The following is a 16,494-nucleotide window of genomic DNA, read 5'->3' on the forward strand; positions in this document are numbered from 1 at the left end:
AGTTTTAAGATTATCTTGCCAATTTGAGCGATATTCTGATAATTTGGAAGAGCGCCATTTCCTTTCAGATTTCCTAGCTATTTGTTTTAACTGGCGGGTTTGGTGGTTATACCACGGTGCTAGTCTCCTATGTTTTAATAATTTCCTTTTTATAGGAGCGATAGAGTCTAATGTTGATCCTGCAGCACTATTGACAAGATTATCAATTTCGGAGGGACTAAAGTCGTTATAGGACTCTGTTAAATTCAGACATGGCATTGAATTAAACACTGAAGGAATCTCCTCCTTAAATTTAGCTACAGCACTGTCAGATAGACATCTGCTGTAGGAAGTTTTGCCTAATGGCTTATAATCTAATAGTATGAATTCAAAAGTTATTAAATAATGGTCAGATAGGAAAGGATTATGTGGGAAGACTATTAAATGTTCAATATCAATGCCATATGATAAAACAAGGTCAAGAGTGTGATTAAAACAATGAGTTGGTTTATTTACACTCTGACAGAAGCCAATTGAGTCTATTAATGATATAAATGCATTACTAAGGCTGTCATTGTCAACATCCACATGAATATTAAAATCACCTACAATAATTACTTTATCTGATTTAAGGACTAAGCTTGATAGAAACTCTGAAAATTCAGATATAAAATCAGAGTACGGTCCAGGAGCACGGTACACTATAACAAATAGAACTGGCTGCAGTGTTTTCCAGTTTGGGTGAGAAAGACTAAGAACAAGGCTTTCAAATGAATTATAATTTAGTTTTAGGTTTAGGGTCCATTAAAACGCTCGAATCATATATAGCTGCTACTCCACCTCCTCGGCCAGTGCCTCGAGGAATGTGAGTATTAATATGACTGGGGGGGTGGATTCATTTAGGCTAACATACTCCTCGTGGGACAACCAGGTCTCCGTAAGACAAAGTAAATCAATATCATAATCTGATATTAATTCATTCACTAAAACAGCTTTAGAGGACAGAGACCTGATATTTAACAGCCCACATTTCATTCTCTTATTTTGTGCTACTGAGGAGTTAGTTTTAATTTTTATTAGATTTTTATGTTGAACTCCTCTTGTTTTTATTTCTTTAAATAATTTAGGTGGTCGGGGGACAGACACAGTCTCTATTGGGTTTTGGGTGGGTGACGGTTCTAAAGAAAGAGCAGAGAAGTGTGTAAGACAGCAGCTCTGCTTCCTGGTCCCAACTCTGGACTGTCAGGTTTTAGAAATAAACTTTGCCATATTTCTAGATAAGAGAGCCGCTCCATCCAAAGTGGGATGGATGCCGTCTCTCCTAATCAGACCAGGTTTTCCCCAAAAAGGCTTCCAGTTATCAATGAAGCCCACATCGTTTGCTGGACACCACCTCGACAGCCAGCGGTGGAATGACGACATGCGGCTATACATGTCATCACTGGTCACATTGGGCAGGGGTCCAGAGAAAACTACGGAGTCCGACATTGTTTTAGCATAATTACACACCGACTCCACATTAATCTTAGTGACCTCCGATTGGCGTAATCGGGTGTCATTACCGCCGACGTGGATAACAATCTTACTGTATTTACGTTTACCTTTAGCCAGCAGTTTTAAATTTGATTCAATGTCGCCCGCTCTGGCCCCAGGGATACATTTAACTATGGCCGCTGGCTTCACTAACTTCACGTTTCTGACTATGGAGCTGCCAATAACCAGAGTTGGTTCCTCAGCGGGTGTGTCGCTGAGTGGGGAAAATGTATTAGAAACGTGAATGGGTTGGTGGTGAACTGTGGGCTTCGCCGTTTTAGTCTTCCTTCGCTCAGTCACCCAGCCTCCCTGTCTTCCCGGCTGCTCGGGAACTACCGGGGGAACTACCAGGGGACGGCTAGCAGAAGCTACCTTCGGTCAGACCGCACCGGCTACTGGGGGCTGGCTAACTAGTATCCATTTGAATAATTGATTGACTGTTTAAGTTGTGAAGTTTTTGTCATATTTAGATTCTGGTTGAAGAAAACAAGACATTTAAAAATGTTACATATTGAAGTCAGTTATGACGACTAATACAATTAATTCATAATAAAAACAATCAATAGTTGCAGACTGTCTCACAGGATCTATAATTATTATGTATGTGTTGTTGCAGAAATTAAATCAGCTGAAAAATGAATGGAGTCTGGTACAGTTTACTGACTGTTAGTCCTCCTCCTGCAGGGTGATGTCAGTAGCAGAGGAGGAGCCTCCTCTCTCCTCCCCTCTTCCTCCTCCTCCTCCCTCCATCCCTGCAGCTCCCTCCCCGTCTCCTCCTCCTCTTCCCAGACCAGCCTCCTCCTCCTCCTCCTCCTCCTCCTCCTCCTCAGAGGACTCCAGTAGCTCCAGTAGCAGCAGCAGTGTGGTGACAGCAGGGACTGATGCAGCACTCAAACACATCTCAGAGGGAGAGCTGCTCATCAGTGTCAACCAGCTGGCAGCCATGACAGGTATCTTCATCATCATCATCAACACTCCCACACCTTCTCTCAACTCATCAAAGAAACATTTCACTTTAAAATTCACTCTAAAATCATTAATCTGTGAAACTGACATAATTTAAACTCTCTCTCTGCCTGTCTCTCTCTGTCTGTCTGTCTGTCTGTCTCTCAGAGGAGGAGGCTGTCTGCAGTTTTTCCAGTTCCCTCCAGGAGCTGCAGGAGATGGTGAGGAGCAGGAACATGTATCAATACTGCAGTAGATATAGACACAGTAGAAACAGTAGAGACAGCAGAGACAGTAGATATGGAGACAGTAGAGACAGTAGATATAGAGACAGTAGATATAGTCAGTAGATATAGAGACAGGAGAGACAGTAGATACAGTAGATATAGAGACAGTAGATATAGAGACAGTAGATATAAAGACAGTAGATATAGAGACAGTAGATATAGAGACAGGAGAGACAGTAGATACAGTAGATATAGAGACAGTAGATATAGAGACAGTAGATATAGAGACAGTAGATATAGAGACAGTAGATATAGAGACAGGAGAGACAGTAGAGACAGGAGATACAGTAGAGACAGTAGATATAGAGACAGGAGATATTAGAGACAGTAGATATAAAGACAGTAGATATAGAGAGAGCAGATATAGAGACAGTAGATATAGACAGTAGATATAGAGACAGGAGATATAGTGATACAGTAGATATAAAGACAGTAGATATAGAGACAGTAGATATAGATACAGTAGATATAGAGACAGTAGATATAGAGACAGTAGATATAAAGACAGTAGATATAGAGACAGTAGATATAGAGACAGTAGATATAAAGACAGTAGATATAGAGACAGTAGATATAGAGACAGTAGAGACAGTAGATATAGAGACAGTAGATATAGAGTCAGTAGATACAGAGTCAGTAGGTATAGAGTCAGTAGATATAGAGTCAGTAGATATAAAGACAGTAGATATAGAGACAGTAGAGACAGTAGATATAGAGACAGTAGATATAGAGTCAGTAGATACAGAGTCAGTAGGTATAGAGTCAGTAGATATAGAGTCAGTAGATATAGAGACAGTAGATATAAAGACAGTAGATATAGAGACAGTAGATACAGAGACAGTAGATATAGAGACAGTAGATATAGTCAGTAGATATATAGAGACAGTAGATACAGAGACAGTAGATATAGAGACAGTAGATATAGTCGGTAGATATAGAGACAGGAGAGACAGTAGATACAGTAGATATAGTCAGTAGATATATAGAGACAGTAGATACAGAGACAGTAGATATAGAGTCAGTAGATATAGAGTCAGTAGATACAGAGACAGTAGATACAGAGACAGTAGATATAGAGTCAGTAGATATAGAGACAGCAGATATAGAGACAGTAGATACAGAGACAGTAGATATAGAGACAGGAGAGACAGTAGATATAGAGTCAGTAGATATATAGAGACAGTAGATCTATAGAGTCGGTAGATATAGAGTCGGTAGATATAGAGACAGTAGATCTATAGAGACAGTAGATCTATAGAGTCAGTAGATATAGAGTCGGTAGATATAGAGACAGTAGATCTATAGAGTCGGTAGATATAGAGTCAGTAGATATAGAGTCGGTAGATATAGAGACAGTAGATCTATAGAGACAGTAGATCTATAGAGTCAGTAGATATAGAGTCGGTAGATATAGAGACAGTAGATCTATAGAGTCGGTAGATATAGAGTCAGTAGATATAGAGTCAGTAGATATAGAGACAGTAGATCTATAGAGTCGGTAGATATAGAGTGACAGTAGATCTATAGAGACAGTAGATCTATAGAGACAGTAGATCTATAGAGTCAGTAGATATAGAGTCGGTAGATATAGAGTGACAGTAGATCTATAGAGACAGTAGATCTATAGAGTCAGTAGATATAGAGTGACGGTAGATCTATAGAGAGTAGACTGTAGAGTCATATAGAGAAAGTAGATCTATAGAGTGACAGTAGATATAGAGTCGGTAGATATAGAGTGACAGTAGATCTATAGAGTCGGTAGATATAGAGAGTAGATCTATAGAGACAGTAGATCTATAGAGATAGAGATGTGTTGTTGTTGTTGAGGTGAATGTGCTGGTTAACAACAGAGACTGACAGCGAACTTAAGTTTGTTATCAAGGAGAGAAACTGAAAACTAACTTTTATTTGATCTGTTTTAGACGCAGATTGATTACATGGTATATAACTATAGCTAATGTAAGCTAACTATTTGCCATAAATAGCTAATGTAAGCTAACAATAGCTAATGTAAGCTAACAATAGCTAACCAGATTACTTTTGAGAAGAGTACTGAGTAATAAATTACATTTTCTGAGCACTTTAGTGTGTTCATTGTTTTCATTTGGCTGATCTTCCTCACCAATAAAGCGACTGACTCTGTAATACTTCCTGTTTGTCTGTTTTGTCACTTCCTGTCCCTCCAGGACTTTGACCCCCCCAGTGAAGGACAGGTCAGAGGTCACGACCTCCTGCTGACCCTGCTGACCAAGATGGAGCAGGGAGTCACACACACACACAGGGGAGAGAGACCACAGCCAGAGGTACACACTCACACACACACACACTCTCACACACACACACACTCACACACACACTCTCACACACTCTCACAAACACACACACACACACACACACACTGCTGTGTCCTCAGGGCTCCTGGGGGAGGGATCAGGAGGAGGAGGAGGAGGAGGTGAGCGTGGGGGAGGTGAGAGATGATCGGACTACAAATCCCAAGAGTTACAGGAAGAGTACGGCAGGCCGGAGAGGTCAGACCTCCTCACCTGGACAGATCAGTCAGTGTGCAGGTACGATGCCTTCAGACGCAGCTGAGGGCAAACAGTCAAGTTCCCACAGTGTTGCATGATGGGAGAAAATCACACATCTCTGTCTCTTCCAGATGTGTCAGAAGTCAGTTTCGAAGCGAACAATAAGGGCTCGGTTACCGTGGGGGACCTGATGGCGGAGCCAATCGGTACGCTGACCTCTGACCTCCACAGCGACCTGTCGCTGTCTCCTAATGACACACAGACAGGTAAGACAGGTGGTCTGTCTGCAGCCAATAGAGCTCCAGTGTGCCCAGTGCGCTGACTGTCAATCACTGAGTGGATTCTGAGGTTATTGATCGTCTCAGATCACTAACAGCTGCAGTCAATATTATAAAGTTACAACCTGATTCAGGATGTTTACCAACCTGAGGGTCGGGACCTCCACAGGGGTCACCAGAGCTGCACAGGGGTCAGTGATTTAAGAATATATCCAGGAGGATGTGATTGTTAAAAATCCATAATACAGACAAAATCCCTAAAAATAAGGAAATAATCAAACTTCCTGCACTTATTGAGTTCACTGTTTGGTTCATTGATCAGTAACTGATCAGCTGCTATTATTGATAGTGATCAATATGAAACATACTGTCAGTTTATAGAGCAGGAGGTTTTAATCAGCAGTGGCCACCAGGGGGCGCTGTGTCTCCACCACTCACTGTCTATTTGATCAGTCTAGGCCTATAGCAGCATAACTAAGACAGTGCAGAGAAGCTAGTACAGGAGAGATGTGATTTCTTTTCCTAGTTCCTGTCAGTACTCGTGCTGCAGCGTTTTGAATTAATTGGAGCGTTTTTGGGGCCAAGTACAAGAATTTTGTTTTTTCTGAGTTTAACATCAGAAAATTGCAGCTCATCCAGGATTTTATGTCCTTAAGACATGTTTGTAATTTAGATATATGATTAATTTCATCGGGCTTGATCGATAGATATAACTGCGTATCATCTGCATAACAGTGAAAGTTAATGGAGTGATTCCTAATAATGTTGCCTAAAGGGAGCATATATAAAGTAAATAGCATTGGTCCAAGTACAGAACCTTGTGGAACTCCATGACTAACTGTAGTATTTATTGAAGATTCATCGTTAACATGTACAAACTAGAACGATCTGATAAATATGACTTAAACCAGCTTAGTGCGGTTCCTTTAATGCCAATTTGATGCTCAAGTCTCTGTAAAAGAATATTATGGTCAATGGTGTCAAATGCAGCACTAAGATCCAATAATACAAGTACAGAGACAAGTCCATTGTCTGAAGCAATCAGAAGGTCATTATGAACTTTAACTAGAGCTGTCTCTGTGCTGTGATGAAATCTAAATCCTGACTGAAAATCCTCAAATAAACTATTGTTATGTAGAAAGTCACACAACTCTTTAGCGACTACTTTCTCCAGAATCTTAGAGAGGAAGGGGAGGTTAGAGATTGGTCTATAGTTGGCTAAAACCCCTGGTTCAAGAGTGGACTTTTTAAGAAGGGGTTTAATTACAGCTACGTTAAAGGACTGTGGTACATATCCTGATAATAAAGAAAGATTAATCATATCCAGTAAAGAAGTGGAGGATCTCACATCCAACACATTTTTCAGAATGATTAGCTCATCGGCAGAAATTACAAACCTCTGTTTTTAATGTGAAAATGTATCACATATAATCATAATAATAACAATAATAATAACTATAATAGCAATAGTAATAATATGATAATAATATCAATAAAAATAAGAATCATGATAATAATATTAATAATAACAATATCAATAATAATTAAAGCTGCAAGCAGCGTTGGGCAGGACCTCGCACTCAACGCAACTCGGGGCGTGCTTCGACCGCGTCACGTGCCATCGTAAAAGGTGCGGACCACAACATGAAAATTTCATGTAAATCAGCTCCAAATCTCCACGCAGCGCTTATTTCCTGTCTCCAGTAGGTGCCGCTATCACTATGTCTGAATATTGTCATGTTCAGGGCGGGACTGTTATCAAACACGTGAAGTTTCATTGAGATTGGATCATGTACGCTGAAGTTATGAGGACGTGTTCAGGGTGGGACTGTACACTGAAGGTATGAGTACTATCTGTTTGATGGCTAATCGGTGGAATTCGACACGTCGTCACGGGCACACGGTTAAACATACAGTCACAAATAGCACAACTTTTGATAACCAATGTGTCTAGATTGCAGTGATCGAATTTGAAGTCAATCCGATGAAATCTGTAGGAGGAGTTATTTAAAACAGAAGCCCTTAAATGCCGGAAATGGCATCACAGCTTGACATTCAATTGACTTTGAGGGCACGCCACAGACACGCCCTTTAACGTACAGTCACAAATAGCACAACTTTTAATCAGCACCATTTTTTAAATGTACTGACCAATTTTGAATATTTATTTAAGTTATTTTTTTGGCCTTTTCATGCCTTTATTTGATAGCAACAGCTGAAGATTGACAGGAAACGGGGGTAGAGAGAGGGGATGACACGCAGCAAAGGGCCGCAGGTCGGATTCAAACCCGGGCCGCTGCAGCAACTCCATATAGGGGGCACCAGCTCTACCAACTGAGCTAACCAGGCACCTTGTACTGACCAATTTTGAAGTAGATCTGATAAATTCTCTAGTAGGAGTTGGTTCAAATACAAGGCCACGGACACGCCCTTCATCATACATGCACAAATAGCACAACTTTTAATCAGCACCATTTTTTGACCGTACTGACAAACTTTGAAGCAGATCCGATAAATTCCCTAGGAGGAGTTCGTTCAATGTTCGCCGAAAGTGAAAATGAAAATCAAAAAGGCTGACTTCCCGTGGGGTTTGGGGTATGGGTCCAAGGGGCTTTTTTGTACGTCTTGGAAAGTTACACGTGCCTACCAAGTTTCGTACATATCGGTAAAACGTGGCGCCGGGGCTGTTTCTTTTTAATCCTGTAGGGGGCGCTACAAACACGATTTTTGGTATGTGAGCTTCAGGCACCAGTCTACACGTGCCCTCTGAATTTCATATTCATAACTCTTACAGTCTCCACACAGTCATGTATCCTGCCACCAGAGCGCCACCTAGTGGCGGATTGTTGACACATTTATTAGTGAGCCTCAGGGAGCCATGGGCAAGCATCGTACCAAGTTTCATTTAAATCACATGTGCCGTTGCAGAGATATAAACTTCTTCATTTTAAAGAGCGCCACCTTGTGGCGGTGGCCAGAAATTGTGCACAATACCTAAGGAAGACATGGGGAACTCTGGACCCAAGCTTGGTGTCAATCGGACATACCAATGTGGGGAAATGGTCCACTTCTTTTTTTGACGAAAAATCCACATTAAGTGCTAATTTTATAATGTGCTTATTTTTTGAAGTATCAAAATTCTTCGAATTGCGTTTTTATTAGGACAGTCCCCAGATGATACATGAAAACTTTTGTGCAAATCTGACCTCCTGTCAGTCTGCAGCCGCTCTGTCACACAGCTCCATATATGGGCATGTTTACACTCACATATATAATATTCATATAATATTTATATATAATATATATTTATATATTCATATATAATATATGTATATATATTATATGTATATATGTTTTATGTGTATATAATATATATTATATAATATTTATATATTTATATATGTGTATATATGATATTTATATATGTGTATATATAATATATTATTGATGAGGAATTCACTGCAGTGATGTCACAGCGTACTGCAGGGACGGGGGGTGTCGGGGTCCAAAGCATCCGTTGGTTCCTGTCTGTCTGCTGTTAATGTAAACAGGAAGTAGCAGCATCAGCAGGATCACATACACACACTGACTGTGTGTTGTTTTAGTGAAGGATCTGTGTGTGTGTGTTAGTGTTTACTTTACCTCTGAACACACACACACACACACAAACACACTGTGAACTCTGCCTCAGTTCTCAGACAAACTACCAATTTACTGAATTTAAACATTAAAACTAAAAGCTGGGGAGGAAGGATCTCCGGTATCGTTCCCTAGAGCAGCGTGGTTGAATGAGTCTGTTGCTGAAGCTGCTCTTTAGCTTGTCCAGTGTTGTGTGGAGGGGGTGGGTGGGATTGTCCATGATTGCCAGCAGTTTTGCCAGCATCCTCTCCTCCACCACCTCCTCCAGGGTGACAAGCTTCAAGCCAACAACAGATTCAGCCTTTTTGATGAGTTTGTTCAGTCTGTTGGCGTCCTTTGCCTTGATGCCCACACCCCAGGACACGGCAACAAAGAGGATGGTGCTCGCCACAACAGACTGATAGAACATCTGTAGCATCCTGTTGCAGACATTGAAGGACCTGAGCCTCCTCAGGAAGTAAAGCCGGCTCATGCCCTTCTTGTAAACGGCCTCTGAGTTAGCTGACCAGTCCAGTTTATTGTCCACTGTGACAACCGAGGACTTATACGCCGACACCATATCCAGATCGTTCCCGCCGATGCTGACAGGAGAGGGCAGGGGCTTGTTCCTCCTAAAATCCACCACCATCTCCTTTGTTTTTGCCACGTTTGTTGAAGGCGCTGGAAAAATCAATGAACATGACGCGGACTGAGGTGTTGGGTCTGTCTAGTGAGGAGTAAGCCTTCTGCAGCAGGTAGTCCTCCAGTGCCACAGGGCGTTTTTTGGGCACTGGCCAGGCAGGATGTTTTCCAGAGCACTGGCACTCTGAAGATGCAGACTGAGGTTGAAGAGGTGCTGGAAAACTCCACAGAGCTGGCTGGATCATGCCTTCAATACACCAGGGCTGATGCGGTCCAGTCCAGAAGCTTTCCTCTGTTTGAGCTTCTCCAGCTGTCTCCTCACCTGCCTGTATGTGATGTGAAGTCCAGATTGGGGGGTGGCAGGGTCTGCGATGGGTGTCAGGAGGTGGTAGGGGGTTGTAGGAGTGTCCTGGGGTTGTTGCTCAGGGGAGCATTAGGAGGGCTGCCGGGGGTGGGGGAGTTAGAGTTGAAATTAATTGTTATAAATTGTTAGCTCTATGTTAGCTCTGTGTTAGCTCTGTGTTAGCTCTGTGTTCTCAGTGTGGTTTTCTTTTCAACAAAGATTACAACTGTGATTGGACCAGAGAGCAAAAAGGGGCGGGGCTCATATACAGTCAAACACACACACACACACAATAAAAAGTCCTGATAATAAATAAAAATGTGATTCAAATGAATAATAAACAAATTACATCATCAGAAAAGTTCAAAGTGTTTTATTGATTATTGATATTAGATGTATGATTAATAATGATGAGTGTTTGTTTCTCCAGCTGGAACCAGGAGGATGGACGTTCATCTGCCCTTCATCAGACCGGAGGAGGAAGAGGAGCAGGAGGAGCAGCAGGAGTCAGCAGCAGATACAGACTCCTCCACCAACAATGTTTTCTAGCGACATCATTTGTCTCCTTTTTATGATGTCAGAGGGGGTTTGATGATCATGATGATCATGATGATGATGATGATGATGATGATGAACGTTTTAAATAAAGTTTGTGTTGATTGTTCTTGACACTGTGTGATTATTGTCGGTAGAGTCAGTGTTTGTATATTATTATTATTATTATTATTGTTTTAGTGATGGATTATTATTATTATTATTATCTTAGTCTTGGAGCTCCACAAGGTTCTGTACTTGGACCAATACTATTTACTTTATAGTATTGTGATACATGTTCACATTAAAAACAGAGGTTTGTAATTTCTGCCGATGAGCTAATCATTCTGAAAAATGTGTTGGATGTGAGATCCTCCACTTCTTTACTGGATATGATTAATCTTTCTTTATTATCAGGATATGTACCACAGTCCTTTAAAGTAGCTGTAATTAAACCCCTTCCTAAAAAGCCCACTCTTGAACCAGGGGTTTTAGCCAACTATAGACCAATCTCTAACCTCCCCTTCCTCTCTAAGATTCTGGAGAAAGTAGTCGCCAAAGAGTTGTGTGACTTTCTACATAACAATAGTTTATTTGAGGATTTTCAGTCAGGATTTAGAGTTCATCATAGCACAGAGACAGCTCTGGTTAAAGTTAATAATGACCTTCTGATTGCTTCTGACAATGGACTTGTCTCTGTACTTGTATTATTAGATCTTAGTGCTGCATTTGACACCATTGACCATAATATTCTTTTACAGAGACTTGAGCATCAAATTGGCATTAAAGGAACCGCACTAAGCTGATTTAAGTCATATTTATCAGATCGTTCTCAGTTTGTACATGTTAACGATGAATCTTCAATAAATACTACAGTTAGTCATGGAGTTCCACAAGGTTCTGTACTTGGACCAATACTATTTACTTTATATATGCTCCCTTTAGGCAACATTATTAGGAATCACTCCATTAACTTTCACTGTTATGCAGATGATACGCAGTTATATCTATCGATCAAGCCCGATGAAATTAATCAATTATCTAAATTACAAACATTTCTTAAGGACATAAAATCCTGGATGAGCTGCAATTTTCTGATGTGAAACTCAGAAAAAACCAAAATTCTTGTTCTTGGCCCCAAAAACCTAGATATCTAAAGATATAGTTACTCTAGATGGCATTACCTTGGCCTCTAGCACCACTGTCAGGAATCTTGGAGTTATCTTTGATCAGGATTTGTCTTTTAACTCCCACATGAAGCAAACCTCTAGGACTGCCTTCTTTCATTTACGTAATATTACAAAAATTAGACACATACTATCACAGACGTCTGTCTTACCCCACTAGAACACTGCGCGCCTCCTCCTCCTCCTCCTCGGTGTGTCTACTAACATGTTGGAGCCTGACTGTCTGTCTGCTCCTTCATCTCCTCCACTCTCACCCTATGTGTGACCTCTGACCTCTGACCCCTCCTCCTGCTGCTCCTCTGAGACTCCCTGAGGCCTGATGATGAGAAGATGAACTGATTTACATTTTCATCTCAGCTGAATCTGTCTGTCTGTCTCTGTCTGTCTGTCTCTGTCTGTCTGTCTCTGTCTGTCTGTCTCTGTCTGTCTGTCTCTCTCTCTGTCTCCATTTGGTCCTCAGAGCTGATGTGTTAGAAGAAGGAAAAATGTGCAGCGTGAGGATCTGATCCACTTTGACAAGAAACACATTGTGATGGACGACTGGGTCAGAACATCTCCAAACCTGCAGCTCTTGTGGGGGGTTCCCGGTCTGCAGAGGTCAGTACCTATCAAAAGTGGTCCAAGGAAGGAACAGAACCAGAGACAGGATCATGGGGGGCCAAGGCTCATTGATGCAGGTGGGGAGTGAAGGCTGGCCCGTGTGGTCCGATCCAACAGACGAGCTACTGTAGCTCAGACTGCTGAAACAGTTAATGCTGGTTCTGATAGAAAGGGGTCAGAACACACAGTGCAGAGCAGTCTGCTGGTCCATATCTATCTTATTACTTATTATTTATTATTAACAAACAGTCCAGATAATGACGTTAAATCTGATTCTTATTGATTCTTTTGATCATTTCACTCTTGAAAATAATCAATCAAACATCAGTTAATCAATAACTCTGACTCTGTTACTCTGTTAATGAAGGATGATGATGATGATGATGATGATGTTCAGCCCCTAAGTGACCTTTGACCCTGCAGGTCAGAGGTCAAGCAGCAGGTGAGTGATCCTGCGTTAACGTATTGATTCTGTATTGATTGTGACGGAGCGGCTGCACAGCGAGAGATGACGTCATCGGGCTGATGATGAGTCAGCAGTTTGGATCAGACTTCCTGTGATGTCAGCACATATCAGAACAGAGCCCTTAAAGGGACAGTACACCACTGCTAACGGCTAACAGCTAACCACCACTACCATCTGTCGTTTTCATATTTCAGCTGAAACACAAACAATTTACTGTCATCGTCATGGAAACAGAGAAGGAACCTGACCTTGTGTGTGTGTGTGTGTGTGTGTGTGTTTGTGTGTGTGTGTGTGTTATATATGCAGCTGATTTGACTGACAAACAAACAAACAAACAAACAGGAAGTTCACACTAACATTATTTACATAAACATCAGACTTCATTGTCACCAACAACTCAAGGTCCATTTACTGGATTTTGTCTCACAGCAGCTGTTCTGAGCTCTCAACAGATCCGTCACCATGACAACGGAGCAAACATCTGCTGATGATGACCTTTACACACCTTATTATACCTTTATACACCTAATCATACCTTATTATACTTTATTATACCTTATTAGTGTGCCTGGAAAGCACACTACTATTCTTCCCTGTGCTTATTATTATTCTTCCGTACGTTTTTCGGTCGACTACTCCTCCCGCAGTTTTGGTCGCACATACCCAAAAAGGTACCAAAACGTGCGGCTCAGTGGGGACATTAGTGCTGTGACTTTTCTAAGCGTTTCGCCAAACAGATTGCCGATAAATCGCCAAAAACCAGGCCAAAAAATGAATGGGTGTGTATTGGTAGAATGTCCGACTGCTAAAACCTGCCGTTTCAGTTAGAGTGGAGAGAGAGAGAGAAAATTTGTCGAAAAATAAATTTGTAAACTGCTCTCAAGGCCACAAATGTCACTCTACAGAAATAATTTAAAGATAGAAACGTAGGCAAATTCGTACATTCGTTCATTGTATCTGAACAGGTATGGGGTCTGGTGGACACTTTTCTAAAACTTTAACAAACATACACTGCCTATGACTGCACATTAAGAATAGTTTTCCTTCTTAATTATGTATTATTTATTAATATAAATATTGTTATTCATGTTATTGATAGCATTACTTATTATTATTATTGTTATTGTTGTTATTATTATTATTATTACTACGACATACTTATTATTCCCATCATTGTGGTTATTACTTATTTAGTTACTTTAGCAATTTTAATTAAACCATGATGCTTCCTGCATAATCCCAGGACAATATTATACCTTCATTTAAGAAATACCATATATTAACAATTATTTGCATTTACATAAAAGCACATAACTGTAGAAACACAAGAAAAAACTCATCATATCTCAACAGTCTTCTTGTCAATTCGGCATCAATATAATACATAAATACCATCTTTTGGCCGACTTTGTCGCATCAACTCGTTACCAGCCTCACTATTTTCAGTGGGAGAAGACCGTGGGAATAGATGGAAAAAACAAGATTTGTCATTAAAATACGGGGTGGTTGGTGGATCACGCCTTTATACACCTTATAATGCCTTATTATACCTTATAATACCTTTATACAAATTATAATACCTTATTATACCTTAATACACCTTATAGTACCTTATTATACCTTTATACACCTTATTATACCTTATTATACCTTTATACACCTTATTATACCTTTATACACCTTATTATACCTTTATACACCTTATAATACCTTATTATACCATATAATACCTTATTGTACCTTCTTTTACTTTATAATACCTTATTATACCTTATAATACCTTATTTTGTGCTGCGAATGTTTGAGCATGTTGCAACGGCAACAATGTGAAAAAAATTGTGTGAAAAAAGGAAAAAAAAGAATAAAGTATATAACTAATATAACAGCATGAATGTGTGCAGATGGAGAGAGAGAGAGGAGCTCAGTGCATCATGGAAAGTCCCCCAGCAGTCTAGCAGCATAACTAAGAGATGGTTGAGGACTCACTGGTTCCAGGAGAGGAGTTGGTAGCTGGAGGCTGTGATGAAGACTGCTGCTTTTCATCAGAGGCTCTCACTGTACCTGTGAGGTCCTGCAGGAATCAATGTGTTCACACTCAGAGGATCACGTAGGCGGCAGCGTGGGCGCCAGTGTGGGCGGCAGCGTGCTCTTTAGCCTGCAGTCTGAGAGTATTGATCTCAATGTGAGCGATTCATCAGTTTCAGGTTGCAGAGAAATATTTATTTATATTAACAAACAGAACAACCAAACATTAATGACTTATTATCCATTGTTCTTCCTTTATTATTCATTATATACATGAGCTCTTATGGTGGATATATATATATCAAATCAATGATCTATTATCATTAAACAGTTACTTATTCAGCTGAACAGATCTGTTTCCACGAGAGCAACATATTCAGAAGGACAGAAGAAGAGCAGGTCTGTATGTTTGTTTTTATTTGTCTGTAAAAATGTTTATTTTTACACACTGTACATATATTTACACATCATTTGTATTAATAATGTATAACTGGTCGAGGCAGACGACCACCCACCTACAGTCGGGGTCTGTCCTAGGTTTCTGCCTTTTAACAGGCAGTTTTTCCTTGCCCTTGTCTCCAAGGTCTTGCTCATGGTGGTACTGTTGGGTCTCTGTAATTAATGTTTTAAAGAGTTTGGTCTAGACCTGCTTTATTTGAAAAGTGTCCTGATATAACTTCTGTTATGAATTGGCGCTATACAAATAAAATTGAATGGAAGGAAGTGACTTAAGTTATCCAATAAATGTAGAACTATGATGTGTCTGGAAGCCAATTTCTGTCAGTGAGAAAAACAAAATGAAAATGTAGCCTTCATAATAAAAATATCTCGTTATGAGATATAGAATCATAATTTTTATCTCATCATTTCTACTTAAATAAATTCTATTATCAGCTAAATATGCATCTATTTTATTTGACTGTATGAGAAATAAAAAGTAGAGAAAATAAAATCAAAGACAGAAACAAGAAACTGATTTATAAACTGGATCTATTTGAATTTTGGATCCAGATGTGGTGGAAGGATACAGAGGTTGTAAAGCTGCTGTCTCTTCCTTCGGACGCTTCAAAGTCCTCATTATGCTCAGGAAAACTCAGCCTCTTCTTCCTCTTTCTCCTCCTCTTCCCCTTCCTTCTCCTCTTCTTCCTCCTCCTCCTCCTCCTCCTCCTCTTGTGAGTAAACTGATTGATTTCCTGAGAACAGCTCTGACCTCCTGCAGTCTTCCTCCCTTCAGTCGTCTGGTTCTGAGTTTAAATAAAGTTCTGTGAGTTCAAACAGCCAGAGGTCAGAGGGGTCAAAGGTTAAAAGCTTCATGGAGAATGTTTTATGGCTCGTCTGGAGCCTGAAAATAAATCTTGTTGTTTTTCTTCAGTCTGCTGCTGTACTTCCTCCTCCTCCTCCTCCTCCTCCTCCTCCTCCTCCTCCTCCTTACATTTGAATCAAATGTAAAATGTAGAAAAAGGAGATCTCTGTGCGTCTGACAGATTTCAGAACACTGAAAATGAAAATAGATCTTTCAGGAAGAACTT

At 40.4% G+C, this 16,494-nt stretch overlaps 1 protein-coding gene and 1 long non-coding RNA gene across 7 annotated transcripts in view; one reads left to right on the forward strand and one right to left on the reverse strand.

The window, feature by feature from the left end:
• LOC127362331 (protein TALPID3) overlaps positions 1-15,817 on the forward strand; it is a 30,747-nt gene extending 14,930 nt beyond the window's left edge. For 2 of the 6 annotated variants that reach the window (XM_051397929.1, XM_051397930.1), the window contains exons 12-17: positions 2,197-2,462; positions 2,626-2,678; positions 4,931-5,047; positions 5,158-5,311; positions 5,404-5,538; positions 10,584-10,817. In XM_051397929.1, the coding sequence (XP_051253889.1) occupies positions 2,197-2,462; positions 2,626-2,678; positions 4,931-5,047; positions 5,158-5,311; positions 5,404-5,538; positions 10,584-10,702 (844 nt within the window). In that variant the 3' untranslated portion in view covers positions 10,703-10,817. Of the gene's footprint in view, positions 1-2,196; positions 2,463-2,625; positions 2,679-4,930; positions 5,048-5,157; positions 5,312-5,403; positions 5,539-10,583; positions 10,818-12,334 lie in introns of those variants that run through there. The other 4 variants (XR_007884429.1, XR_007884428.1, XM_051397932.1 and 1 more) reach the window with 4 other exon arrangements.
• LOC127362391 (uncharacterized) overlaps positions 1-16,494 on the reverse strand; it is a 72,839-nt gene that overhangs the window by 7,588 nt on the left and 48,757 nt on the right. The gene's annotated exons all lie outside the window — the stretch shown is intronic.

Source organism: Dicentrarchus labrax, unplaced genomic scaffold (assembly GCF_905237075.1).
Source record: "Dicentrarchus labrax unplaced genomic scaffold, dlabrax2021, whole genome shotgun sequence".
Classification (NCBI taxonomy): domain Eukaryota; kingdom Metazoa; phylum Chordata; class Actinopteri; family Moronidae; genus Dicentrarchus; species Dicentrarchus labrax.